The following is a 25182-nucleotide window of genomic DNA, read 5'->3' as shown; positions in this document are numbered from 1 at the left end:
TCATGTTAATCACTTGAGATTGGTGTTAGCTACGCTCAAAGAACACACCTTGTTTGCAAATCAAAAGAAATGTGAATTTGGAAAGTAGATAGTGGCTTACTTGGGCCACGTAATCTCAAAAGAAGGAGTGACGGTGGACCATGACAAGACTAGGTCCATGATAGCTTGGCCCACCCAACATCCTTAAGAGACCTAAGAGGATTTTTTGGTCTCACCAGGTACTATCGAAAGTTCATCCAACATTATGCACACATTGCTTAACCCCTTACCGACACAATTTTGGCTAGTCAGAGTTGGCAGACACGACATTTCAGCAATTAAAGGCAGCGATGTCCTCGGCTCTAGTGTTAATTATGCCGGACTTCAAGAAAACATTTGTGGTGTACTTCATAAGGTGTTAGGCCCTAGTGGTCGAAGTAAGTCAATTTATGAGAAGGAACTGATGGCAGTGTGTTTAGCGGTTCAAAAGTGGAAACACTACTTGCTAGAGAGGAGATTTGTCGTGCAAAGTGATCAACAAAGCCTCAAATACATCACGAGAGCATGGAGTGCCAAAAGTGGGTTTGTAAATTGATAGGGTTTGAATAGGGTGGCTGACACCCTCTCAAGGAGGGGAGAAGATGGAACAGGCGCAGAATTGAGTGCCCTTACAACCACACAAGGGGTGGACTGGGAAGTGTTATACAAGGAAATTGCCGGCGGTAATTTAGAAACTTAAGGCTAATGTGGAAAAGGGGGAGGGAGCTCATGGATATACGATAAAAAATCAGCATCTGCTTTATAAGGGGCGGTTGGTAATTCCCCGGAATTCGAGCGTCAAACCAGCCTTGTTCCATGTGTATCATGTTAAGGCCGCGGGCAGAATGGTTTTGGAGTGGCATGATAAAAGATGTGGCCAAGTACATTCGGAAGTGTGTGGTGTGTCAAAGAAACAAACACTCTCGACAATCACCAGCGGGGTTATTTCAACCCTTACCAATTCCAGAACGAATTTGGGAGGATATAAGTATGGATTTCATCGAGGGCCTACCTCGGTCTAAGGGAGTGGATACGATTCTCGTTATGGTAGATAGGTTGCCAAAGTACGTCCACTTCGTTGGACTCAAACATCTATTCTGGATGTATGGGTTAGCTGAGATTTGTGGGGGGTAACTGAGATTTTTTAAGGAAGTTGTGAGGTTGCACGGGATCCCGGGGAGTATTGTCACCGATAAAGACAAGATTTTTGTGAGTATTTTATGGAAAGAGCTATTTAGAATGTAGATACTGAAACAAAGCACCTCATATCACCCAAAAACAGATGGCCAATCCAAAGTAGTGAACAAGAGGCTTGAGACTTACTTACGTTGCTTTGTAAGTGATCGGCCTAAATCGTGGGAAAAGTGGTTTCCTTCGGAGTATCCGTACAACACCACTCCCCAATCGTCCACTCACTGCACGCCATTCCAAGCAGTTTATGGGCGAGAACCTCCACGTTTGATCATGGTCGGTTTCGGGCAAACTAACGTTGACACCGTAGATGAGGTCCTACAAGCAAAGGACATAATGCTCGATGAGTTCAAGGTAAATTTAGCACGAGCTCATCAAATCATGAATCAGAATGCTGACTTAAAGCGAAGGAAGATCGAATTTCAGATAGTGGATTATGTTTTCCAGCAAACCGTTGGCAAAGAGACCCTTTAAGAAGTTGGTTGCTCGATTTTATGGGCATTTTGAAGTTATTCGAAGGGTGGGTAAGGTGGCATATAAATTGTTGTTGCCTAAGCAATGCAAAATTCATTCCGTGTTTCATGTGTCTCAACTGAAACAAGCGATTGGAGATATCCCAAATCTTAATCTCACACCTGAGCTAGAAGTCGTGGTGGAGCCAGAAAAGGTGATGGATAAGAGGCCAAGACCACGACGAAGCATGGAGGTGCTTATTAAGTGGCAAGGGGTGCCAGAGGGAGGATGACGAGGCAATTACAACTAAGTTCCCGGACTTCCACCTTGAGGACAAGGTGGCGCTTTTGGGGGACAGTAATGCAATGAACTCACCACCGCCACCAAACATACCAAAGAAGACAAAAGCAGCACAACAGAGAGCACAACAACAAAAAACCACCTCCACTACAAGACCAAGCAACGGTTCCTTAAAGCAGCAGAAGACAGTGTTGGCTTAATAGCTTTCACTGTGGTAACTTAGGAAGAGGACAATTGTAGTAAACGTAACAATTAAGGCTTCTTGCCAACGGTGCAGTGTAGTACTAGTATAAATAGAGAAGAGGACAATTGTAGTACTAGTAAATGTAACAATTAAGGCTTCTTGCACAACATAGAGCACAACAACAACAAACCACCTCCACTACAAGACCAAGCAATGGTTCCTTAAAGCAGCAGAAGACAGTGTTGGCTTAATAGCTTTCACTGTGGTAACTTAGGAAGAGGACAATTGTAGTAAATGTAACAATTAAGGCTTCTTGCCAACGGTGTAGTGTAGTACTAGTATAAATAGAGGAGGCTTAAGGTAGAGAGTTTTATCTAGAAATTATTGTATTGAATCCTTGGAGCGTAATGGCCTAAAGCCATTTTCGTTGCACGAAAGCTATTTCAGCTATTATCCATTAATCAAACGTCCTGCTTGTAATATCTTGCGAGTGAACACGCTAGTCCTTGTTGAAAATACCTTCAGGTATCAAATAGAAGGAAAATGTTCATTTGAGGACAAAACAAACACATGGTATTAAGTAACAAGCTCCATCCAGTCCCATACCACTTCGATCTAATTCTAGATTCCAAATTCACCAATAGTCTAACCAAAAACAATTTCTATCGATATTCTCTTAAAAAGTTCAAAAATGCTTCTAAACAAAATTTTTTTAAAAAAAAGGAAGAAGAAAGAGACTTCAGAACTGCAACATATATGTCATTCTATTAGGTAAAAAACAAATACTTCCTCCATTTCTTTATACCTCCAACACTTCAAATTATGCAATATTCAAGTATTCTACTTTGATCCTTGTTGTGATTTATTGCCAATGAAACATATAGTCAAGGACCTTGTTTGATTCGTCTCAAATTATACTTACATAGTATCATTTTTTTTTTTTTTTTTTTTTTTTGCCTATAGGGCTAAAGGTAATCAGATATATATTTTAGTGTCTGGAATAATGTTTTGGCAAGCATAAAATGAGAATTGTTGCAAGCAGATGTAAATGAAGGAAGTAATTCTTATTTTATTTTTTGATAGCAATGTGGGGGAAATGCACGGTGTGTCAGTTTTTTAGGAGAGGGAAATGCATGTAATGATGAGGCGAGAGATAGAGAAAATCATAATCCAAATAATATAATGTCGTAATTAATTTGCAACTTCCAAAATTGATATGTTGCGATGAATCTAAACTATCAGTTGTCAAGACTAGAGTAGTCGAACTGCTTAAAAAACTAAAAGAGTGTCTAATTTAAACTTAATTGACAATGAGAAAATCAACTCTTCAAACATATAAGATACAAGTAATTTATTTATCAACCATTGTCTAATGTGTGCTGACAATATTGACTAATAATCTGATTCATTTTTTATACTGCATCTAGTTTATCAAACACTAAATGGTTTGACATAACCCGATCTCAATTTCAATTTTAACTAGTTTAGAACTTGTGTCATTGCGGTTTATTTATATAGGTCGTATTATAATAGTTATAAACAATTATGAAAACCTTTAATTAACCTTTTCTTACGTATAAAGCAGATTTTCCTAAAACTTAACACCACCTGTCGATCAAACATAACAAACAAAGCACAACCCGATTCATCAAGACTTGCAGTTTCTTAAACTAATTGAATCTTTCTTATCATTGTTAAGTCTAAGATAGCATAACTATATATCACCGTAATCAGTATAATATATACCATAAAAAATTTATTCATCTCTTCATCTACTTATATAAAATAATACAAAAAATCTTTGAATCATACAACCCTTTAGGAGAGTAAGTAATTATATTGCTATAATATATGTTTGCTTTTTTTTGGAAGGATATATCAATATTTACACATTGCATTTTTGGAAAATTATGTAAATAAAATCTTCTAGAATATCGAGCAAGTATATTGCTATTTTTATTTATATATGCAAAATATTTGCTTCTTATTTTTATTTTTTTATTTTTTTATTTTTTTATTTTTTTTAAAAAAAAAAAACACTAAGGACACACCAGAAAATGACACGTGTCACGTGTCATTGCTGGTGTCTTTTAGTATATTGTTATGATTGATACTACATCTAGTTAATCAATTAAGAGAGAAAGAGCTCAAACCACTTATATGAGCTCAAAGAAGGTTTCATTCTCATACCTCAGATCCATGTGCATATAATAATCCAACCTTCTTTATAAATAATCAACCTTTTGGAAATATCTGTTTCCAATAGTTCTAATAGGAAAACCAACCACTATACCTGTCCATCCAAAGACCTTGAGACCCGAAAACCAGCCACTCCTGAAATTTGGAACCATTGCACTACTACTAAAAATAGAAAAAGGAAAATGAAAAAAAATGGTGTGGTAGGTAACGAAAATGATTCATGATTTGGTAGGTGAGGGTGGTGATTATGGGCTATGGACTATATTACTTGCATTCGGGTACCCATGTTCAACACAAATACGTGTCCAAGTGTCCACCTCAGCTAAATCATTATAATTTTCTTTGATTTCGAACTAAACTGAAGTGTCATAGTGTTGTAATCACGTCTGAGTTGAGTCTGACACGAGTAAATCTATATTATAATTACAGAGTCATTTTCACCACAACCCTCCAAATCCCCAATCCTCGAATCTCATGCATTTAGTTTTTTTTCCTTAAACCACTAAAAAAAATGCATTTAGTTTTTTTTTTTAACCGGTAACTACCATTCAACTAAAAAAAAAATAATAACTACCCAACCTTTATTTTTTTTTTTTTTTTTTTTTGCATTTATTTTTTTGCATTTTTTCAAGGGATTGCAATAACTAATAACTAAAAATAACAATTCATTTTTTTTTAAACACTACTAACATTTCACTTTGTGTTATTTTCTTTCGTATATAATATGTGTCGTGTATTAGCACGGCTACACGGATATACAATTACTTCATCAACAATTCACCATAAAACTCAAAATCCCCGACCCTTCAATTCAAACAACTTCCACTTCTCTAATCATCAGAATAGCATGCTTTTTGCGTAACTGTCCTCATCGAATAGTTGTTTGCAAAAGAAAATAACCCATATGACACTAACCGAGTACCTCTATAGCTTTGACAAAGTAACCCCCGTAATAGCTTGACACATTTGCGTGGCCACCCACATATAAAAGTAAGGTTTTGTTCTTTTGAGTTTATGAGCAGAATAGAGCACATCGTATTGCAAAAGAGTAGGGCAGGTGACAGTAGAGTAGAGCAGGGCTCAATAGAGTATATCAGATTTTAGTAGAATAGAGCAGAGCTGACCATAAATAGTTCAAAATAACAGGTTCTAAGTTACTGCATCTAATTAAGGCCTATTTTGTATACCATATTTTTGCTTATTTTTCAAGACCCATATTAAATTTTTAAATTTACTAAAATTATACTCTGTAGTAAAATCAATCACTTCTGGAACATCATTCGACAACTCACAAAAATTTAACATAGTACGGAATATATAGTTAGTACTCCATGTAACTCTAAATTTGTATGTTAGTACGGAGGAATGAAATATAATCAGCGGTACATACCGATCTCAAGAACAAGTCCAGAAAGAGCAGAACAACCCGGGCCTCCAGTAAGCCAGATCATAAGTGGGTCTCTTTCATAATCTCTCTCCGATTTAATGAAATAATAAAATAATTGCACCTCTTCATTATCTCCCACTCCAACGTATCTGCAAATAATTCAATTTTCATTTATACCCAAAATTTAATTAGCATAAAATTACATAAAAATAATTTTTAAAAAAAAAAAAACAAAAAAAACAGTGAAATACCCAGTTTCAAGATAAAATGGGAGAATGCCAGGAAATCCAGGTACAGATTTGATGATGTTGGGTGAAGCTGCATGAAAAATTGGGGTTAAAATATGGAGAAGATAGAAAATTGTAAATAATTTATGTGAGACAGTGTTTCCCATTTGAGGGGTTTAAAAAATGGATGAATAAAACACTCTTTTGCGGGGAAGTTGGAAGAACAAATCCAACCAAAAATAAACGCTATGGATTATTATTATTAAATGAACAAGGTGTCAAAATGAGTACCACACTACCACGTGTGGTAAGGACCAACGATAAGTTTATCATCGTTGCACTGCATCGAAAAGTCATACTCTCTCCATCCTTTTATTATATTCCCTCCGTATTTTTTTATGTGTTACAGTTTGACCGGTAAGTGAAATAGTTGGAGTATTAAAAAATTGTAAAAGAAAAATAGTGAGGTTAATAGTTGTGTAACACTTATTAAAACACGGCTGGATTTAGTAAGTGTAACACTTAAAAAAACACGAAGAGAGCATGTTTGTATTCCTTTTTTGGGTTATCAAAGTTTCTATTTACAAGTTGTATTTGTTGGAATGTGACTCGAGAATCAATCGAGGCTTGGCATATAAGCTAAGGGGATGAATTACTTGTGTTAAGCAAGGAAGCATTGGATGGGTCAACTTCAACTGGGCATATCTCTCAAACTACTTTGAGTTTTGAGGTGATTCAAGTTGGAGGTGAAAGCTTGTTTCAAGAGCTTTCCAATGATAGGTCATAAGCTTAATTCCGATCAGAAACGAGGAAGTTATAATTGTTTTACTATGAGTTGTCTGTGCTGACGCGAACAGGGGATGCACGTCCGTGCCAAATATGGCACGTCCGTGCTGCTGTAGTTCCAGACGAGCAGCAGCTACTGGAATGAGTTATCTGGGCTTGCACGTCCGTGCCATATTTGGCACGTCCGTGCCTACCTGATACCCTGTCCAAATCCGTCGGGGATATAAATACCCATTAAGGGTTATTTTGTTTATTATCCCCAAATTGAGTGAAACACAATTAGAGCTAGGGTTCTTGTTCTTGAAACCCTTGTGCTTTAGAGTGTAAATTAGTGAGAGATTACTCTTGTAAACACTAATTGAAATCAATACAAACATTCTCCTTGTTCTTGGGTGGGTTTTATAGTCTTCAAGTAATTGCTTGAAGGATTTTCCCACCTTCCAATTTCTTGTCTCTTTTACTATCAAGTTTCTTAATTGTTCTTTTCTAATTACTTCAATTATCAACCATTTGCTCTAACAAATTGGTATCAAGAGCTAGGTTAGATCCTTGGGTAAAAATTAGGGCTTGTTCTTGGTTGATTGAAATTTGAAGGTATTTTGGCCATGGGAGGTTCAAAATTTGATATTGAGAAATTTGATAGGTCAATCAACTTTGGGTTATGGAAGTTGAAGATGAATGCCATTTTGGTTCAAAATGGCTTGGATGAGGCAATGCTTGGGATTAAGAAGAAGCCTTCGGATATGTCGGAGGAGGAGTTCAAAAAGTTAGACAAGAAAGCTCTCTCCTTGATTCAATTGAGCGTTTCTAATGAGGTGTTGAGGGAGGTAGCGAAGGAAACAACGGCGGCGGGGTTATGGTTGAAGCTTGAGTCGCTCTATATGACAAAATCGGTAACCAATCGACTTTTGTTGAAGTGCAAACTACATGACCTCAAACTTGAAGAAGGTAAATCCTTGAAATCTCATCTTGATGAGTTTGATTCTATAGTTATGGACTTGTATAATATAGATGTTACTTTAGATGATGAGGATTTAGCTATACGTTTGTTGCGTTCATTGCCTCCCGATTATAAGCATTTTAGAGAGACGGTTTTGTATGGTAGAGATGAATTGTCACTTGAGGATGTTAGGAGTGCATTGTTGCAAAGGGAGTTAATTGAAAATCAATTAACTAGAAATGATGACCTTATTCATGGTGGTGAAGGTCTAGCTTGTTGTGAGAGGTAGACCAAAGGAGATGAACAATTTCGGTGCTAAATCCAGTACTTCTAAGTCTAGATCAAAATCTAAGCTTAAGAATGTTGTTTGTCATGCTTGTCGTAAGAAAGGCCACATTCGGAAGTTTTGCCCGGAGAAGGGGAAAAAGGATAAAGGTAAGAGTGTTGCTAGTACATCTTACCATGACGATTCGGCGGCCGTGGCTCATAGTGATAGTGATGATTCAATTCTTCTTGCGGTTGAATCGAATTCAAGGTCCAATGACAAATGGATACTTGATTCGGGGTGTTCTAATCATATCACTCCCAATCGACATTGGTTCTCTACTTATGATAGTGTTCAAGGTGGAGTGGTGCTAATGGGCAATAGTGCGGCTTGCAAGGTTGCGGGGATTGGGACGGTTAGGATCAAGATGTTTGATGGAATGGTCCGCACTCTATCAAATGTGCGTCATGTTCCGGATATGACTAAGAACTTGATCTCATTTGGTTCTTTGGATAGCAATGGTTGTTGGTGCACTCTTGAAAAGGGTGAACTTAAGGTTGCTTTGGGGGCTCAAGTTGTGATGAAAGGCAAGAAGATTGGCTCACTCTATGAGTTAATCGGGTCGACGGTTGAGGGTTCGGCATCGGCGGTGTCTTTGTCAATGTCCGAGTCCGATAATACGAAGTTGTGGCATATGAGGCTTGGGCACATGAGTGAAAGAGGTTTATCGGAATTGTCCAAGAGGGGTCTATTGGGTAATCAAGCTACGGGTTCTATGGAATTTTGTGAGCATTGTGTGTTCGGGAAACAAAGAAGGGTTAGCTTCAAGGCAGCCACACATAGAACAAAGGGTACACTTGATTATATTCACTCGGATTTGTGGGGTCCTTCTAGAAAGCCATCCTTGGGTGGTCACCGCTATTTGCTCACCTTTATTGATGATTATTCACGGAAGGTGTGGGTTTTCTTCTTGAAAAACAAAGATCAAGTCTTTGAGGAGTTCCAAGATTGGAAAACCTTGATTGAGAAGCAAACCGGAAGGCAAATAAAGAGGTTGCGAACGGATAACGGGCTTGAGTTTGTGGAGAAAGAATTCACCAAGTTTTGCAAGAAACTTGGCATTGCTCGTCATCGCACTTGTACCGGTAGACCACAACAAAATGGAGTGGCAGAAAGGATGAATAGGACTTTGCTTGAAAAGGCTCTGTGTATGTTGTTCCAAGCGGGGCTAAGCAAGGGATTTTGGGCCGAAGCAGTGAAAATGGCGGCTCATGTGGCAAATCGATCACCACACACCGCTCTTGGGTTGAAGATGGCGGAGGAGATGTGGTCGGGTTCGCCGGGAGATTATTCCGGATTGAGAGTCTTTGGTTGCCCGGCTTATGCATATGTGAATGACGGGAAGTTAGAGCCTAGAGCAAAGAAGTGTATCTTCTTAGGATACACGGATGGGGTCAAGGGTTATAGACTTTGGGACCCTAGCACATCAAGAATCATCACTAGCCGAGATGTTACCTTTAATGAGTCCATATTTCTTCAAAAGGGTGATACTTCTTCTTTTGAGCTTGCCGAGAAGGAGGTGGAGAATGATGACGGTGTTGATACTCATGAGAAGGTTGATGAAGTTCTTGATGATGATGGTGGTGTAGAGTCACCACAAAAAGGTGGAGATGTTCCTTCCACTTCATCCCCTAGGAAGGCCACCACCCCTAGGAAGGAACAATCTTCCCATCAAGTGCAAAAAACAAGCCTTGCACATGGACGGGCTAAGAGGCCTATAAAGCCTCCGGTCCGGTTCGGTTTTGAGGAGATGGCGGCCTATGCATTGAATGTTGCTAGTGATGTAGTCGATCTTGAGCCATCTTCATATACCGAAGCAATGGAGTGTGTTGACTCCAAAAGATGGCAATTGGCCATGGAAGAAGAGATGGAATCTCTTCACAAGAATCAAACATGGAAGCTTGTAGAGAAACCACGGGGCAAGAAAATTGTTGATTGCAAATGGGTCTACAAGTACAAAGAGGGAATTTCGGGGATTGAGGAGCCAAGGTGCAAAGCAAGAGTTGTAGCACGTGGTTTTAGCCAAGTTCCGGGAATTGACTACAATGAAATTTTCTCACCGGTGGTAAGGCATACTTCTATTCGTTCACTACTTGCTCTTGTTGTTATGCATGATTTGGAGTTGGAGCAATTAGATGTGAAAAACGCATTCTTACATGGAGAGCTTGAGGAGGAAATCTACATGCGGCAACCGGATGGTTTTGTTGTTGAGGGTAAGGAGGAGCATGTATTCTTGTTAAAGAAGTCCTTGTATGGTTTGAAGCAATCACCTCGGCAATGGTACAAACGGTTTGACCAATGTATGTTGGGGCATGGTTTCTCCCGAAGTGACTATGATAGTTGTGTATACTTGAAGAAGGTGAGTGATGGCTATTTGTTGTATCTTTTGCTATATGTTGATGATATGCTTGTGGCGGCAAAAGACATGTTTGAGGTCAAGAAGGTGAAAGAAATGTTGAAGGGGGAATTTGAAATGAAGGATTTGGGGCCGGCAAAGAAAATTCTCGGCATGGAGATCATAAGAAACCGTGAGAGACGGAGTTTGTACTTATCCCAAGAAAAGTACATTGAAAAGGTCTTGGAGAGATTTCATATGATGGATGCTAAGCCCGTTTCTGTTCCTTTAGCATCTCATTTCAAATTGTCATCCTTGGATTCTCCAAATTCCAAGGAGAACAAGGAGTTCATGTCATCCCTTCCTTATGCCAATGTGGTTGGGAGCATTATGTATGCAATGGTTTGTACTCGACCAAACATTGCTCAAGCCGTAAGCGTGGTAAGTAGGTACATGGCAAATCCCGGGAAGACACATTGGCAAGCCGTCAAGTGGATTCTTCAGTATTTGCGGGGTACTTCTAGCACTTGTATTGAGTATGGGCGGAATGGAGATGACTTGATTGGTTATGTGGATTCCGATTATGGTGGTGACCTTGATGATCGGAAGTCCACTTCGGGGTATGTGTTTTGCCTCGGTGGTTCGGCTATTAGTTGGAGTTCGGCATTGCAAGAAGTGACCGCCTTGTCAACAACGGAAGCCGAATACATGGCTTTAACGGAGGGGTTCAAAGAAGCCCAATGGCTTGGTGGATTTGTTGGAGAGTTGAGAGATGTGTTCCTATGATTTATAGTGATAGCCAAAGCGCTATTCACTTGGCCAGAAATTAAAATTCTTTTCATAGGAGGACAAAACACATCGATGTAAGTATCACTGTATTCGAGATACTATTGCTAGTGGCAAGGTAGCACTAGGGAAGGTGCATACTTCGGAGAATCCGGCGAATATGTTAACTAAGCCTTTGCCGGTTGCAAAGTTTGAGCATTGCTCAAACTTGGTTGGTTGTTATTAGCTGTGTTGTTTTTGACACCCTTGTAAGGGTGGTTACACCTTTTGTAGGTGGTTTCATCTTTGTTGAAGATGTTGGTTACATCCGTTGTTTTTCGGATGGTTGTTGTAGTTACTTGACATGATTGATTATCTTGTCAAGGTGGAGAATTGTTGGAATGTGACTCGAGAATTAATCGAGGCTTGGCATATAAGCTAAGGGGATGAATTACTTGTGTTAAGCAAGGAAGCATTGGATGGGTCAACTTCAACTGGGCATATCTCTCAAACTAATTTGAGTTTTTAGGTGATTCAAGTTGGAGGTGAAATCTTGTTTCAAGAGCTTTCTAATGATAGGTCATAAGCTTAATTCCGATAAGAAACGAGGAAGTTATAGCTGTTTTACTACGAGATGTCTGTGCTGACGCGAACAGGGGATGCACGCCCATGCTGCTGCAGTTCTAGACGAGCAGCAGCTACTGGAATGATTTATCTGGGCTTGCACGTCCGTGCCATATTTGGCACGTCCGTGCCTACCTGATACCCTGTCCAAATCCGTCGGGGGTATAAATACCCATTAAGGGTTATTTTGTTTATTATCCCCAAATTGAGTGAAACACAATTAGAGCTAGGGTTCTTGTTCTTGAAACCCTTGTGCTTTAGAGTGTAAATTAGTGAGAGATTACTCTTGTAAACACTAATTGAAATCAATACAAACATTCTCCTTGTTCTTGGGTGGGTTTTATAGTCTTCAAGTAATTGCTTGAAGGATTTTCCCACCTTCCAATTTCTTGTCTCTTTTACTATCAAGTTTCTTAATTGTTCTTTGCTAATTACTTCAATTATCAACCATTTGCTCTAACAGTATTATTTTTACAATATTATTCCCTTTTTGATGATTTGTCATTTTTTTTCTTTCATTTTTTTGTACTTTAACATCAATTCTCAATATTTTCTCTCTCTTAATTCTCATCCACTTTTTCTTTCACTCTGCTCTCTCTAACCCCACATGCATATTTATATTCTCAATTATTAGTTTCAAGAAATCCTTAGCTTTCTTAATTCCCGTGCAAAATGAGAAATAGACATGTAATAAAATGACGGAGGGAGTAGCAAATTATAGCATTGCACATATTAATATATTACTTTGTATTATCAATTTAGCACTATTTTTAAGCAAAACTTTTGTATGCCCCCAGTTTAAAATAATTTTATTGTACATCGAACATTTTGCGAAAAGTGACTCTTTTTCGTACAAAAGTAACCATTTTTTTTTATAAAAGTGATCTTTTTTTTCACAAAAGTGACCCCTTTTTTTCCTAAAAGTGACCATTTTTTCCACAAATGACCCCTTTTTTTCCATTAAAGTGATTTTTTTCACAAAAGTGACCATTTTAATTCACAATCGTGACTTTTTTTTCATAAAAGTGACCCTTTTTTCACAAAAAATAGGCACTTTCTCTGGCTCATCTACTTTCATAAAGAAATTTATTAGATTGATAAATGCCAAATCGTTGGTATAATTCATATCATCCATCTTATCAGAAAGAGTCGATGCTTTTAGTCATCTTTCTAATACAGTAACAATTCAAAAGAGCTCCATATACAAAGCCTTTTTTTCATTTCACTATCAAAGTACTTCTCTGCTTCGCAAATACTCTTAGCTTTATAGAGTATATTCAAATGCAATGCACACTCAGAATGCTTAAATTTGTCCTTCTCCATCCATTCAAGGATATGTATGAAGCAAGATCACAAGATTCAATCATGGAAGAAAATGAATTGCGGCAAAAAAGGAGAGAAAAGGAAAGTAAGAGTATAGAGATAAACTAAAAGAAGAAAGCACTCAAAGAAGGATCCAGAAAATGAAAAAAAAAGGAAGAAGGTGCAAGCCGATTTACAAACGTTATTGTAAATCGGATTTTAATAAATTTTTGTGATTTTTAAGTATGTATAGACCATAAAACACGATTAAAAGAGAGTATGTAAATAGTGCTAAAGTCAAAATGTATCAACTAAAAATACGGAGATAGTTTATTAATTTAGCACTATTTTTAATTAGTGTAAAAAAGATGTCCAAAAAGATATCCAACAATAGTGTGTACTAAAGTGCCAAACGTTTACTAAAATAAAACATAATCTTAAGAAAAAATTATTAGCTAAATGTTGTTATGAAAATATCTAAATGTGGATGACTATTATCCCATGTACTATCTAGAATACTCTAGAGTTGGGTATTTGGTCTTATTCTTTGATGGAACCCTGGGTAATGTACATGTATATATATCTCGTACTAGATGGAATATAAAATATAACGTAACAATCTTCCCTCATCTCTCTATATTTTTTGTTCCATATTTAACACGTTATCAACACCATTACTAGTCAATTGAGTAGGATTACCAAACATCTATCTAGAATTGCATATTATTATTATCATGTAAGTATGGTCGCAGCCCATAACAATTATAATTTAACATTTATCTACTTTTGCATGCTTAGTTATTGGAATATCAACATATATAACGAATACAGAGCATGATATATAATTTAAGGTTCTATTCTTATTTTTCTCCATGCTAACGTTCTCATCTTCTATTTCGTCCTTATTTATGCATGATTTGTATCAGGTTTATTTATGCATGATAATAATGTATCATCGTACCGTAGGCTTTTATCATGTCTACTTATGCATGATTATAACGTTTAATACATATTTTGGATACTATTTATATATACTTATCTTTTAATATTATTTTGTATAGTGAAAAATGTCGAACCTTGCCAAGCTCGAATTTATAGCCCTTGATATTACCGGAAAGAATTATTTATCATGGGTGTTAGATGCTAAAATACACCTAGATGCTAAAGGGCTTGGTGAAACAATCAAAGAGGCTAATAAGGCAACACCTCAAGATAAGGCTAAAACCATGATTTTCCTTCGCCATCACCTCCATGAAGGGCTCAAAAATGAATATTTAACTGTGAAAGACCCACAAATCCTTTGGAGTAATCTAAAGGAAAGGTATGACCACCGAAAAACAGTGATACTCCCTAGAGCTCGTTATGAATGGTTGAATTTGAGATTGCAAGATTTTAAATTTGTTAGTGAATATAAATCAGCTATGTTTAAAATAACTTCTCAATTGAAATTATGTGGAGAAAATATTACTAATGCAGAAATGCTTGAAAAGACATACTCCACTTTCCATGCTAATAATATTGTCCTGCAGACACAATATAGAAAAAAAGGTTTTTAAAAAATATTCTGAATTAATATCCTGTCTTCTTGTGGCTGAGCAAAATAACGAGTTGTTAATGAAAAATCATGAATCACACCCTACTGGCTCTACTCCATTCCCTGAAGCGAATGTGACAACCCATAACGGGAAAGAAACTAAAAACATATACCATTCCAGCAGTAGTGGTCGAGGTAGAGGTCGCGGTCGTGGCCAATAATGCGGCCGGGGTTGTGGACGTGGATATGGTAGAGGTCGTGGAGGTCATTTCACAAACTCACATTCCCACCAGAAGTGGGAACGTAGGGATGATAAAGAGAAAAGTGATACTTATATATGTTACCGTTGTGTGTGGAGGAAAAGGTCATTGGTCTCGTGTTTGTAGAACTCCAAAGCATCTTGTTGAACTTTACCAAGAATCATTGAAGAAAGGAAAGAAAGTTGAGGCAAACCTTGTTCTTGAAGATGGTGAAGGTGATTTTGATTTTGGCAATGCCAATCAATTTGATGTTGCTGATATCCTTACTTCCCCGGAAGGAAATAATTTTGATTTTGTCAGTACAACTCATTTAGAAGTTGCTGATTTCTTCACTGCCCCAGAAGGGAATAATTAAAATTATATTATTTTGTGTCAGTTTTAAGTATTAGACTTATGTTTGCTTATTCTAGTGATTTACTTAAGTTTATTTCTTTCGTTGTAATAAGGACTTTTGCTTTATAAATTTATGAACTGTTTTTATTGATTTATTTACTTTATCATCTTTATTTTTATGCTTAATATTTTGACATGTATTTTATTACATGAAGAACATGGATATTACTCAAGTTCAATTTGCTATGAATGGTGAAGAATTATGTCTTGTTGACAGTGCAACTACTCACACAATACTTAAAAATAAAAAATATTTCTCTCATTTGATGATGAAAAGGATTAATGTGAGTACTATATCGGGTAGTACAAATATCATTGAGGGCTCCGGGCCACTATCAAATTGCCTTGGGGAACTGAAATTAAAATAATTGATGCTTTATACTCCCCATTGTCTCACAGAAATTTATTAAGTTTTAAGGATATTCGCAACAATGGTTATCATATTGAGACAATCAATGAAGAAAATAACGAATTCCTTTAAATCACAAATATAACTCAAGGCTCAAAGCATGTTTTGGAGAAACTACCTACATATTTCGATGGTTTGTACTACACAAAATCAATGCTATTGAAGCTCATGCTATAGTAAACCAGGAGTTTACTGATAATTTTGTTGTTTGGCATGACCGGTTAGGCCATCTCGGTTCAATAATGATGCAAAAAATAATTACGAATTCATGTGGACATTCTTTAAAGAGCCAGCAGATTCTTCATAATAATTTTTCATGTGCTGCTTGCTCAGAAGGCAAGTTGATTATTCAACCATCACCAGCTAAAATTAATTTTAAATCAATTAGTTTTCTGGAGCGTATACAAGGAGATATTTGTGGGCCCATACATCCCCCATGTGGACCATTTAGATATTTTATGGTTTTAATTAATGCATCAACTAGATGGTCACATGTGTCTTTGTTATCAACTCGTAACCTGGCGTTTGCGAGATTACTTGCCCAATTGATTAAGTTATGGGCACATTTTCCAGATACTCCCATTATGCCGGTGAATTTACGTCTCAAGCTTTCAATGATTATTGCATGTCCATTGGGATAAATGTTGAACATCCTATAGCTCATGTTCATACACAAAACGATCTTGCAGAGTCGTTAATTAAATGTATTCAGTTAATTGCTAGACCATTGCTTATGAAATCCAATCTCCCAATTTCTGCTTGGGGACATGCTATATCACATGCAGCAGCACTAATTCGCATTAGGCCAACAAGTATCACCATTACAATTGATTTATGGTCAGGAACTAAATATTTTCCATCTAAGAATTTTTGGATGTGCGGTTTATGTTCCAATAGCTCCACCACACCGCTCTAAGATGGGTCCTCAAAAGAGGTTGGGCATATATGTTAGGTTTGAATACCCGCCAATAATTCAATATCTTGAGCCTACAATAGGGGATTTATTTACGGCTCGTTTTGCAGATTGTCATTTTAACGAGTCACTTTTCCCAACATTAGGGGGAGAAAAAAAGAGAGATGTAAAAGGAAATTAAATGGAATGAATTATCATTATCCCATCTTGATCCTCGAACTAAACAATGTGAACTGGAAGTTCAAAAGATAATTTATTTACAAAGTTTAGCAAATCAATTGTCAGACTCGTTTGCTGACCCAAAAAGAGTGACCAAGTCACATATTCCAGCTGTAAATGCTCCATTTAAGATAGATGTCCCGGAAGAACAAAATAAATTTTCTAATGAGTCTAAACCACGTCAGAAATTAAACGTGGAAGACCAATAGGTTCCAGCATAACAATGTCTCGAATATAAATTCAAGGAGTTGAAAGAAACATAAATTATAATTTCTGTTGTTAGAGCGAAGCACAACTTGATGATTTATTAGTTAAATTGGTCTATTGATAAGAGTTTGAAATAGTTTGGATTTTATTCAATGTTGTGTACAAATTTATTAACAAAACCTTCAACTTCTGACATTTTCTTTTTCTTAAACAATAAATAGGGAAAAGAAACATCAAACTATGCTAATCAATGAGCAACACAAAATCAAGGCAGACTTCAATCTAACAGATGAAAAACCCGTAACAACAATAGGCAAAGAAGGTACATTTTTGCACTATATTTGTAAAATGATTAGTAGCATCAGCATACACAACTGACATTGTATCGGTGAATGTTTATCTTAAACACAACAACTATGACCTTATTTAATATATGTACAATGCAGTCAGTACTTGTACACACCTATTTGTGTCTCCCCAAAACCAAACCCAGTGATGAATATCTTTCGCGTCGAATCATAATCGAATGAAGTGAAAGTGTGGAAAGTCTAATGTTGTGGTTAGTTGTTATAAAAATCTTTCTTTCTGTTTTCAAAAACCTGCTCTATTTTATAAAAATAGTCAATTCATTTTAGTTTTGTCCATGACAAGGGTCCAATAATGGTGTAGTTGGATGGGGTTCAAAGAGAGCTTTCCAACGATATATTATAAGCCCAATTCCGATGAATAATGAGGAAGTTATGGCCAAAATACTAAACTGGGCCCGGTTTGGTTCTTATATGCGGCCCAATGATTTAGAGGAGGGCCTATTACGAATTATCATTCCTAATGCAATTATAGTCTTCTAGAATCTTCTAGAAGATTCTTTTAAATTCTAATGGGTTTAGGATTAATAATTATGTTTTATGAGTTTTATTTGGAATAAAAGAAGTGTTTTAAATGAAATTACGATTTTACCCTTCGTATGGATTTTACGACTCGATTTTATCAAAAAGTTAATTTCGCGTTGAAAACGCGTGGAAAACCTTCTGCATCGCCAAACGACAGTTTCGTTGCCTGGCGACAAGCCCTACCGTTGGCGACAGAAGCGTGTTTTATTTCTTTTCGAACTCTGATTCGTTTCTATCGATTCCCGACTATTTTCTTATATATAGGGTCCCTAGACCTTCGTTTTTCAAAAAACTAGAATTATCTAATTCTCTTCTCTCTCTAAGCTAAAGCTTATTTTCTCTCTCCCTCTTTCTAGCCTAGCCTTTTGCAAACACAATTCCTCATACATTAGCACTAGACATACCTAGCCAAGTTCGAAGTTGCCTTCGCCCTAGACGTGAAAGGTTTGATATTTCTGGGGGTTTGGTCCCAAATTTCTATTTCAATTATTTAATTTAATTCTTTAATTTTATTATTTTCCTTGAAGTTACTAACGTGTGTATTTTGTTATTAGAAAGAGGTACGAGGCATCTAAGTAAGTACTTTAATTGTTTGATTGATATTATGATATAGAAATCATGCTTAGATTGTTATTTTGATTCCTAGTATCATGTTAGGATGTTTTGATTGATTCCTAGTATCATGTTTAGGGTAATGATTAAGTTTCTTATATCAATTATGATTTCTATGATGCTTCCTATTTTCTTTCCTAATAGCATGTTAGTATTATGTTAGGGCTAAAGTTTTGATCTTTATTGTTTAGTGACATGCTACGATTTGTTATTAATCTTGTTAGTATCATGCCTAGGATCTTGCTATTATTATGATTTATTGTTAACATGATTATTTTAATTATGATTATGATTGTTATTATTACAATGATGATTATTATTATGTTGCTTGATGATGATATATTATTATTGTTATTGCTTGATCATGCCTTTTATGAATGTTTAAAGGGAATTGGTACTTGTAATCACGTTTAATAAGGTAATTAATAATCTTGTTTAGGGTTAATATGATTATAATTCAAGTGATCGCCAATAATAGATTTATTTGTGCATTAATATTCAACCAACATAGATAAATAGGTTTAGGGTTAACCTATTGATTGCATGTTAGTCAAAAAGCGCACATGAATACGAGAAGAATAAAGTAGAGGCCTATTATTAGGGTGAGTTCTTTCTCTTTTAGATTGGATTCGTACCCTCATCTCCGAACACCAGTCATGGTTCCAGACCTATTGGAGTTGACAATCTCCTTGATCGTTAAGGGGTGTAACCTTCACCCTGTGAACGGTTTACAAGTTCCTATAACTTGTTGACGACTCTTTTGCTCTATCTTCCTTCCCTTTGGACGCCACCATGCTTAAGTGTATGATCACAGTGGGGCTCAAGTTTGGGGTAATTCTTGAAATATTCCCTATAGTTTTTGGCGACTCCACTGGGGAGGATTTCTATTTTAATTCCTAAAATTTATTTTGGCAATTATTTAGAATGAGTGGGTGAGACTCAAAAAGCTTTAAGTATTTCATGTGCGTAATTTTGATTAACATTATTGTCATATGCATAAAAAAGGTTCTCATTGAAAAGACCATCCATAATGAGTCAAAAATATAGGATTTTTACACATAGGAAATTTGAGAAATATCTTTTACAACTAGGATCGAAATAATACTTCGAAAACTGGAAAATTCTAAGAACACATAAAGCTGCTAAGGCATGTAGGAACTAACGTCTAGAAAACAGCGTTCGTCGCCTGGCGACAGAGCTATTTTCTGGAGACAGACTTTGTTGTCTGGAGCCAAGTTCTTCCAATACCGAGCTAGAAATCTGCTTTCTTGTTTCGATTAGTTCTAGCACTGTTGGCTCGATTCTACTTCCTGATTGAGTTTTTCTCTCTTTTCTGAAACCCATATGTGTTCTACATATGGAAATAACCCTCTGGGAATTCATGCTCCATCTACCCGATAAAACGCTCTGAGCAACGAAGGGTACATCCGAGAATGTTGAATTCACCAAACCATGGAAGCGAGTTTTAACTCGCAGGGTCCCATCCACACGCGCCAACCCTTCCAAAGGTAAGGGCTTCCGCGCGGTGCATCCGGACTCATAACCATTACCCCAATGTAGGAAATATTTCAAGCATTACCCCAAACTTGAACCCCACTATGATCATACACTAAAGTACGATGGCGTCCAAAGGGAAGGAAGCTAGAGCAAAAGATTCGCTAACAAGTTTTAGGAACTTTTAAACCTTTCACAGGGTGAAGGTTACACCCCTTAACGATCCAGGAGATTGTTAACTCCAATAGGCCTGGAACCAAGACTGGAAGTTCGGGGATTAAGGTACAAATCCAACCTAAAAGAGATTGAACCTGCCCTAATAATAGGCCTCTACTTTATTCTTCTCGTATTTATGTGCGTTTTCTGACTAACATACAATCAATAGGTTTACCCTAAACCTGTTTATCTATTTTGGTTGAATATTAATGCACAAATAAAACTATTATTGGCGACCACTTGAATTATAATCAAATTAACCCTGAACAAGATTTTTAATTATCTTATTAAGCGTGATTACAAGTACAAATTCCCTTTAAACATGCATAAAAGGTGTGATCAAGCAATAACAATAAATATAATCAAGCAACATAATAATCATCATAATGTTAAAGCATAATAATAGGAAGATCATAGGCATGATACTAACAAGATTAATAACAAATCCTAGCATGTCACTAAACAATAAAAATCAAAGCTTTAGCCCTAACATGATACTAACATGCTATTAGGAATAAAATAGGAAGCATCATGGAAATCATAATTGACATTATATTCTTTACCCTAGACATGATACTAGGAATCAAAATAACAATCTAAGCATGATTTCTATATCAAAATATCAATAAAACAATTAAAGTACTTACTTGGATGCCTCGTATCTCTTTCTAATAACAAAATACACACGTTAGTAACTTCAAGGAAAATGTAACATCAAAGAATTAAATTAAATAAAGATTAAGAAAGTTTAGACGAGATTTGGGACCAAACCCTCGGAAATCAAACCTTTCACGTCTAGGGCGAAGGCAACTTCGAAGTTGGCTAGGTGTGTCTAGATCTTGTGAATGCGGAATTTTTTTTTAGAGAAGGCTAGTTTAGAAAATAGAAAGAGAGAGTATTAAGAATTTCTTGATGAGAATTGGTGATTGAAAATGAAGGTTTTAGGAGGCTATTTATAAAGAAAATTAGCCGGATATGATAAAAAAAAGAATCAGAGTTTCGAAAAGAACAAAACACGACGTTGTCGCCAAACACGCCCCTGTCGCCAAATGACAAGGCTGTCGCCAGGCGACAGACGTGTCACTGCGACGCCAGGCGACAATCCTGTAGTGCGGTGTTGCAATCAATTTTTCCACGCGTTTTCTTATTTTGATAAAATTTAAGCGTACGAGGGGGTAAAACTATAATTTCCTTAAAAACACATCTTTTATTCTAAATAAAACTCTTAAAACTCATTTTATAAATGCTAATCAAATTAGGGTTCAAAAGAACCTTCTAGAAGATTCTAGAAGACTATAATCAATCCTAATTGTATTAGGAATGATAAATCATAATAGGCCCTCCCCTAGATCATTGGGCCGCATATAAAAATCAAACTAGGCCCAATTTAGTAATTTGGCTATAACTTCCTCACTATTCATCGGAATTGGGCTTATAATATATCGTTGGAAAGCTCTTTTCGAACCTGACCCAACTACACTATTATTAGACCCTTGCCATGGACCAAACTAAACTAGATTGGTTATTTCCATAAAATAGGTTTTCAAAAACAGAGAGAAAGAAAAGAATTAAAACACTAGACTTTCCACACTTTCATTTCATTCGATTGTGATTCGACGTGAAAGGTACTCATCACTGGGTTTAGTTTTGGGGAAACACAAATGGGTGTCTACAGAAGCCCCCACTTTGACCGAGTTTGGAGAAACGCAAGTTTCGAAAACAAAAGTCAAAGTATCGATAGAGACGGAGAATGATTCAGAACGTTCTGCGACCCTAAATCATTCTTGTAACGCGGATACCTGCAAATTAGCGTTAGTTTAAAACAGATAAGAGAGTTAAAAAACGCGTATCTTGCACCGTCGAGCACACGTCTCTAGAGGTAACCGATTTGTGTTGCATTTGCTGTTGTGACAACCTTCCATAAGCTAGGGAACGCCATCCTGCTGTTGTTTTGACGATCTTCCTCAAGCTAGAGGATACCGCCTGAAGACTGCTACGCCTGTAACTACCTCCAATTCCGCCGTGATAGACTTCTGCAAGCTAGAGATCCCTATCGAAGATTGCTTCGCCTGAAACGACCTTTTAGCGCTTTGTGACCATCTTCCGTAAGCTAGGGAACATGATCGAAGATTGCTTCGCATGAAGCTATCCTCATTTGTTGCGATAATACTCTAATGAGTATCACCGAAGACCAACGCCTGTCGATCCTTTAAAGTTCGCTTGAACTTTGCTTTTGCTATGCCAGTGCGTCGGCGCTTTTGTATCTTGTGAACCAGCATGTCGGTGCTTCTGAATTGTGAACCAGTATGTTGGTGCCTTTGTAGTAAGCCAATGTTTAGGCGCTTTAAGCTAAGTGAGACGATCATTTATCAGGCCGATCACTTAATGCGATTGTAACCGAGCTGATTACTAAATCATGTCAAATTGCTTATAGGGGCTAACTGGCGTACCAAGGAACCCAAAATTGCTGTACGAGGTCGAAATAACCACTCTGAGAGGCTTCGAGCTCTGTCGCCGCTGCAACGTCTCTAGCGCCGCGATTTCGCTCTGTCGCTAGACACTGCACTCTGTCGCCCGACGACAGAGCTGTCGTTTGACGCTGCATTCGGGATTTTTGTATAAATCCCCTTTCTTCCCTGTGTTGCTGCTACTGCTTCATTTCTTCGAGTTTCGCCGCGAAAAACTTCGAATTGCTTGTTCTTGCTCGTTTCTCAACCAAATTCGCTCAAATTTGTTGCAAATCAAAGCTTTGTTCATCTAGTTTCCTGATCTATGTAAGTTTTTTCCAAACTCACTCGAATTTTGATGAATTTTGCACATGTTTGTTCATGAATTTCTTGAAAATTCGAAACTTATATTGCTCAATTTGCTTTGTTTGTCAAATTTTATGCCATGAAATTGCTTGATTATGTTTATATATTACCTTGGGAGTATTTTGAGACTTGTTTGACTCAACCTAACATTTGGATTTAGAATCGGCCCAATTCCAACCCAATTAAAACATTAGTCCATATATCATCATTTGAAATTCAATCCAAAACCCCATCATTTGAAATCCAAGAATGGTCTCTCTCTCTTCTTCGTACTCTCTGCTGCTCTCTCATACAAGATTCTCTATCCTCAATCTATCTCATGCAAGCTTTCTTTCTCCTCAAGTTCTCTCATGCAAGCTTTCTCTCTCTCCTCCTCTATTGTTAAATTATATTTCTAAGGTTAGTTTCTTAATTATTAATTTTTTTTACCATGAATTTGCTAAGTTATTGTTGAATTTTCGATTTCATATAATTGATAGAATTTTCGATTTTATGTAATTGATTAAATTTTTTGGAATTGATTTTGTCTTCTAATCTACAATATGTGTAATCGATTGAATTTTTTATTTGATGTAATTGATTGAATTTTTGAATTTATGTACATAATTAAAATTTTTGGAATTGAATTTGTCTTTTGATCTAGAATATGTGTAATTGATTGAATTTTTGATTTGATGTATAGCATGCTCTTTCGTGTGTTACATTGATTAATTAGGGATTTTTTTTGTTTTGGTCATTTCTTTTGAAATCCACTGTTTTGTTGATATTAGGATTATGATTGTAGCTATTTATATAGTAATTTGAGTATAAAAGGGAAGTAATTTAACTTGCAGGAAGTTCCCCAAGCCTCTGCATATTAGAACAAGTGCATTGAGAAGACGACATAAGCACTCTGTTTGCTTACGATAGAACGACAGGTGATGGAGCAACACGATGAGTATGTTGCAGCTATGGACCTTACTAGTTAGATTTTGCTAGGTTATATTTTTTGTTGAATTTTATATTGTAGACACTTAATTAAAATACTTAATTTTACCTTAGTTGAAATCCATTATTAAAATTATTTATTTCCCCAAACAAGTTTTTAGAATTTGAAATTCTAAATTTGAAATTCTTAAGTTTGCCAAACATGAAACTTGGAATTGAATTCTGGAAATTGAAATTCTGGAATTGAAATCAACAATTTCAAATAAATGCGAGTATCCAAACGCAACCTTAAATAATTTCATTAAGGAAACATTACCATTCACATATACATTGATAGTTACAAAATATTTTAAAACACATTATTCCTCATACATTCACCGATATTGACTCTTTGACTATAACCCTTACAAATCAATTGACCAAACATATGCCTATACATAGCAATGTATCTCAAATAACGAATAACAATTGACAAATCAATTGACTCTTTGACTATAACCCTTACAAATCAATTGAACAATGTATCTCAACTCACGAATAACAATTTCAGCATCAATATCCTTCTCATTAATCACTCAAAATTCGTCAATAAAATTGCACCTTCAACTCAAACCATAGGAATGCATTAATGGCCTGTTTGGTATTAGACATTTCATTTGAAATGATGCATTTAGCCCAATTCACATGTTTGGGAATCTCAGGTATTTGCATTTGAATTTGATCCAAATTCTAGCCTTTATCAATTTATGTTTAGCCCATAGAATTTGAAATCCATTCCCATAGGCTGTCATTTCAAATCCAAAAAACTACTCTCCCTGACTCTCTCTCCTCCTCTCAGCCACCATTAAAGGTAGAAAGCAAGCTTAGCTTGAAAGTGCTTCCTCAAAATTTTTCCTTTTTTTTTTAAACATGTATGTCATTTATTATCTTTATTTTTCTTTGCATTTTTGTAAAAAACCTGCAATTTAATTTATTTTGAGGAATTTTTTGAAAATAACACCACAAATTTTACAAAAAACGGATTATAACACCACAATTATTTTTCAAATTTTTAATATAACACCACAAAAAAATCAAAAAAAATTGATTTCACCACCATCTAACTGATTTTTGGATGGAATCTGTTAAAGGGACCCACGATGGACACGTGTCGATAACACATTGGTTTAAAAAAAAAGAAAAATAAAAAAAAAAACCCTAACCTAAACCCAGCCAACCCCACCACTAGCACCACCTTCTCCAGCCGCGCTAACGCCTAC

General features: G+C 36.4%; 1 protein-coding gene across 3 annotated transcripts in view; it reads right to left on the bottom strand.

Annotated features, from left to right (window-relative positions):
* LOC145632002 (serine carboxypeptidase-like 10) overlaps positions 1 to 6184 on the bottom strand; it is a 153312-nt gene extending 147128 nt beyond the window's left edge. For all 3 annotated transcript variants that reach the window (XM_081684249.1, XM_081684250.1, XM_081684248.1), the window contains exons 1-2: positions 5984 to 6184; positions 5736 to 5881 (exon numbers count right to left, since the gene is read on the bottom strand). In XM_081684249.1, coding sequence (XP_081540375.1) covers positions 5736 to 5881; positions 5984 to 6126 — 289 coding nt within the window. In that variant the 5' untranslated portion in view covers positions 6127 to 6184. The remainder of the gene's footprint in view (positions 1 to 5735; positions 5882 to 5983) is intronic.
* Between the last annotated feature and the right edge of the window lie 18998 nt (positions 6185 to 25182).

The sequence above is a fragment of the Chenopodium album genome, chromosome 5 (genome assembly GCF_948465745.1).
Source record: "Chenopodium album chromosome 5, dcCheAlbu1.1, whole genome shotgun sequence".
Taxonomy (NCBI): Eukaryota; Viridiplantae; Streptophyta; class Magnoliopsida; order Caryophyllales; family Amaranthaceae; genus Chenopodium; species Chenopodium album.
The sequence above is the reverse complement of the archived record's forward strand: the minus strand, read 5'-3'. Positions and strand labels throughout refer to the sequence as shown.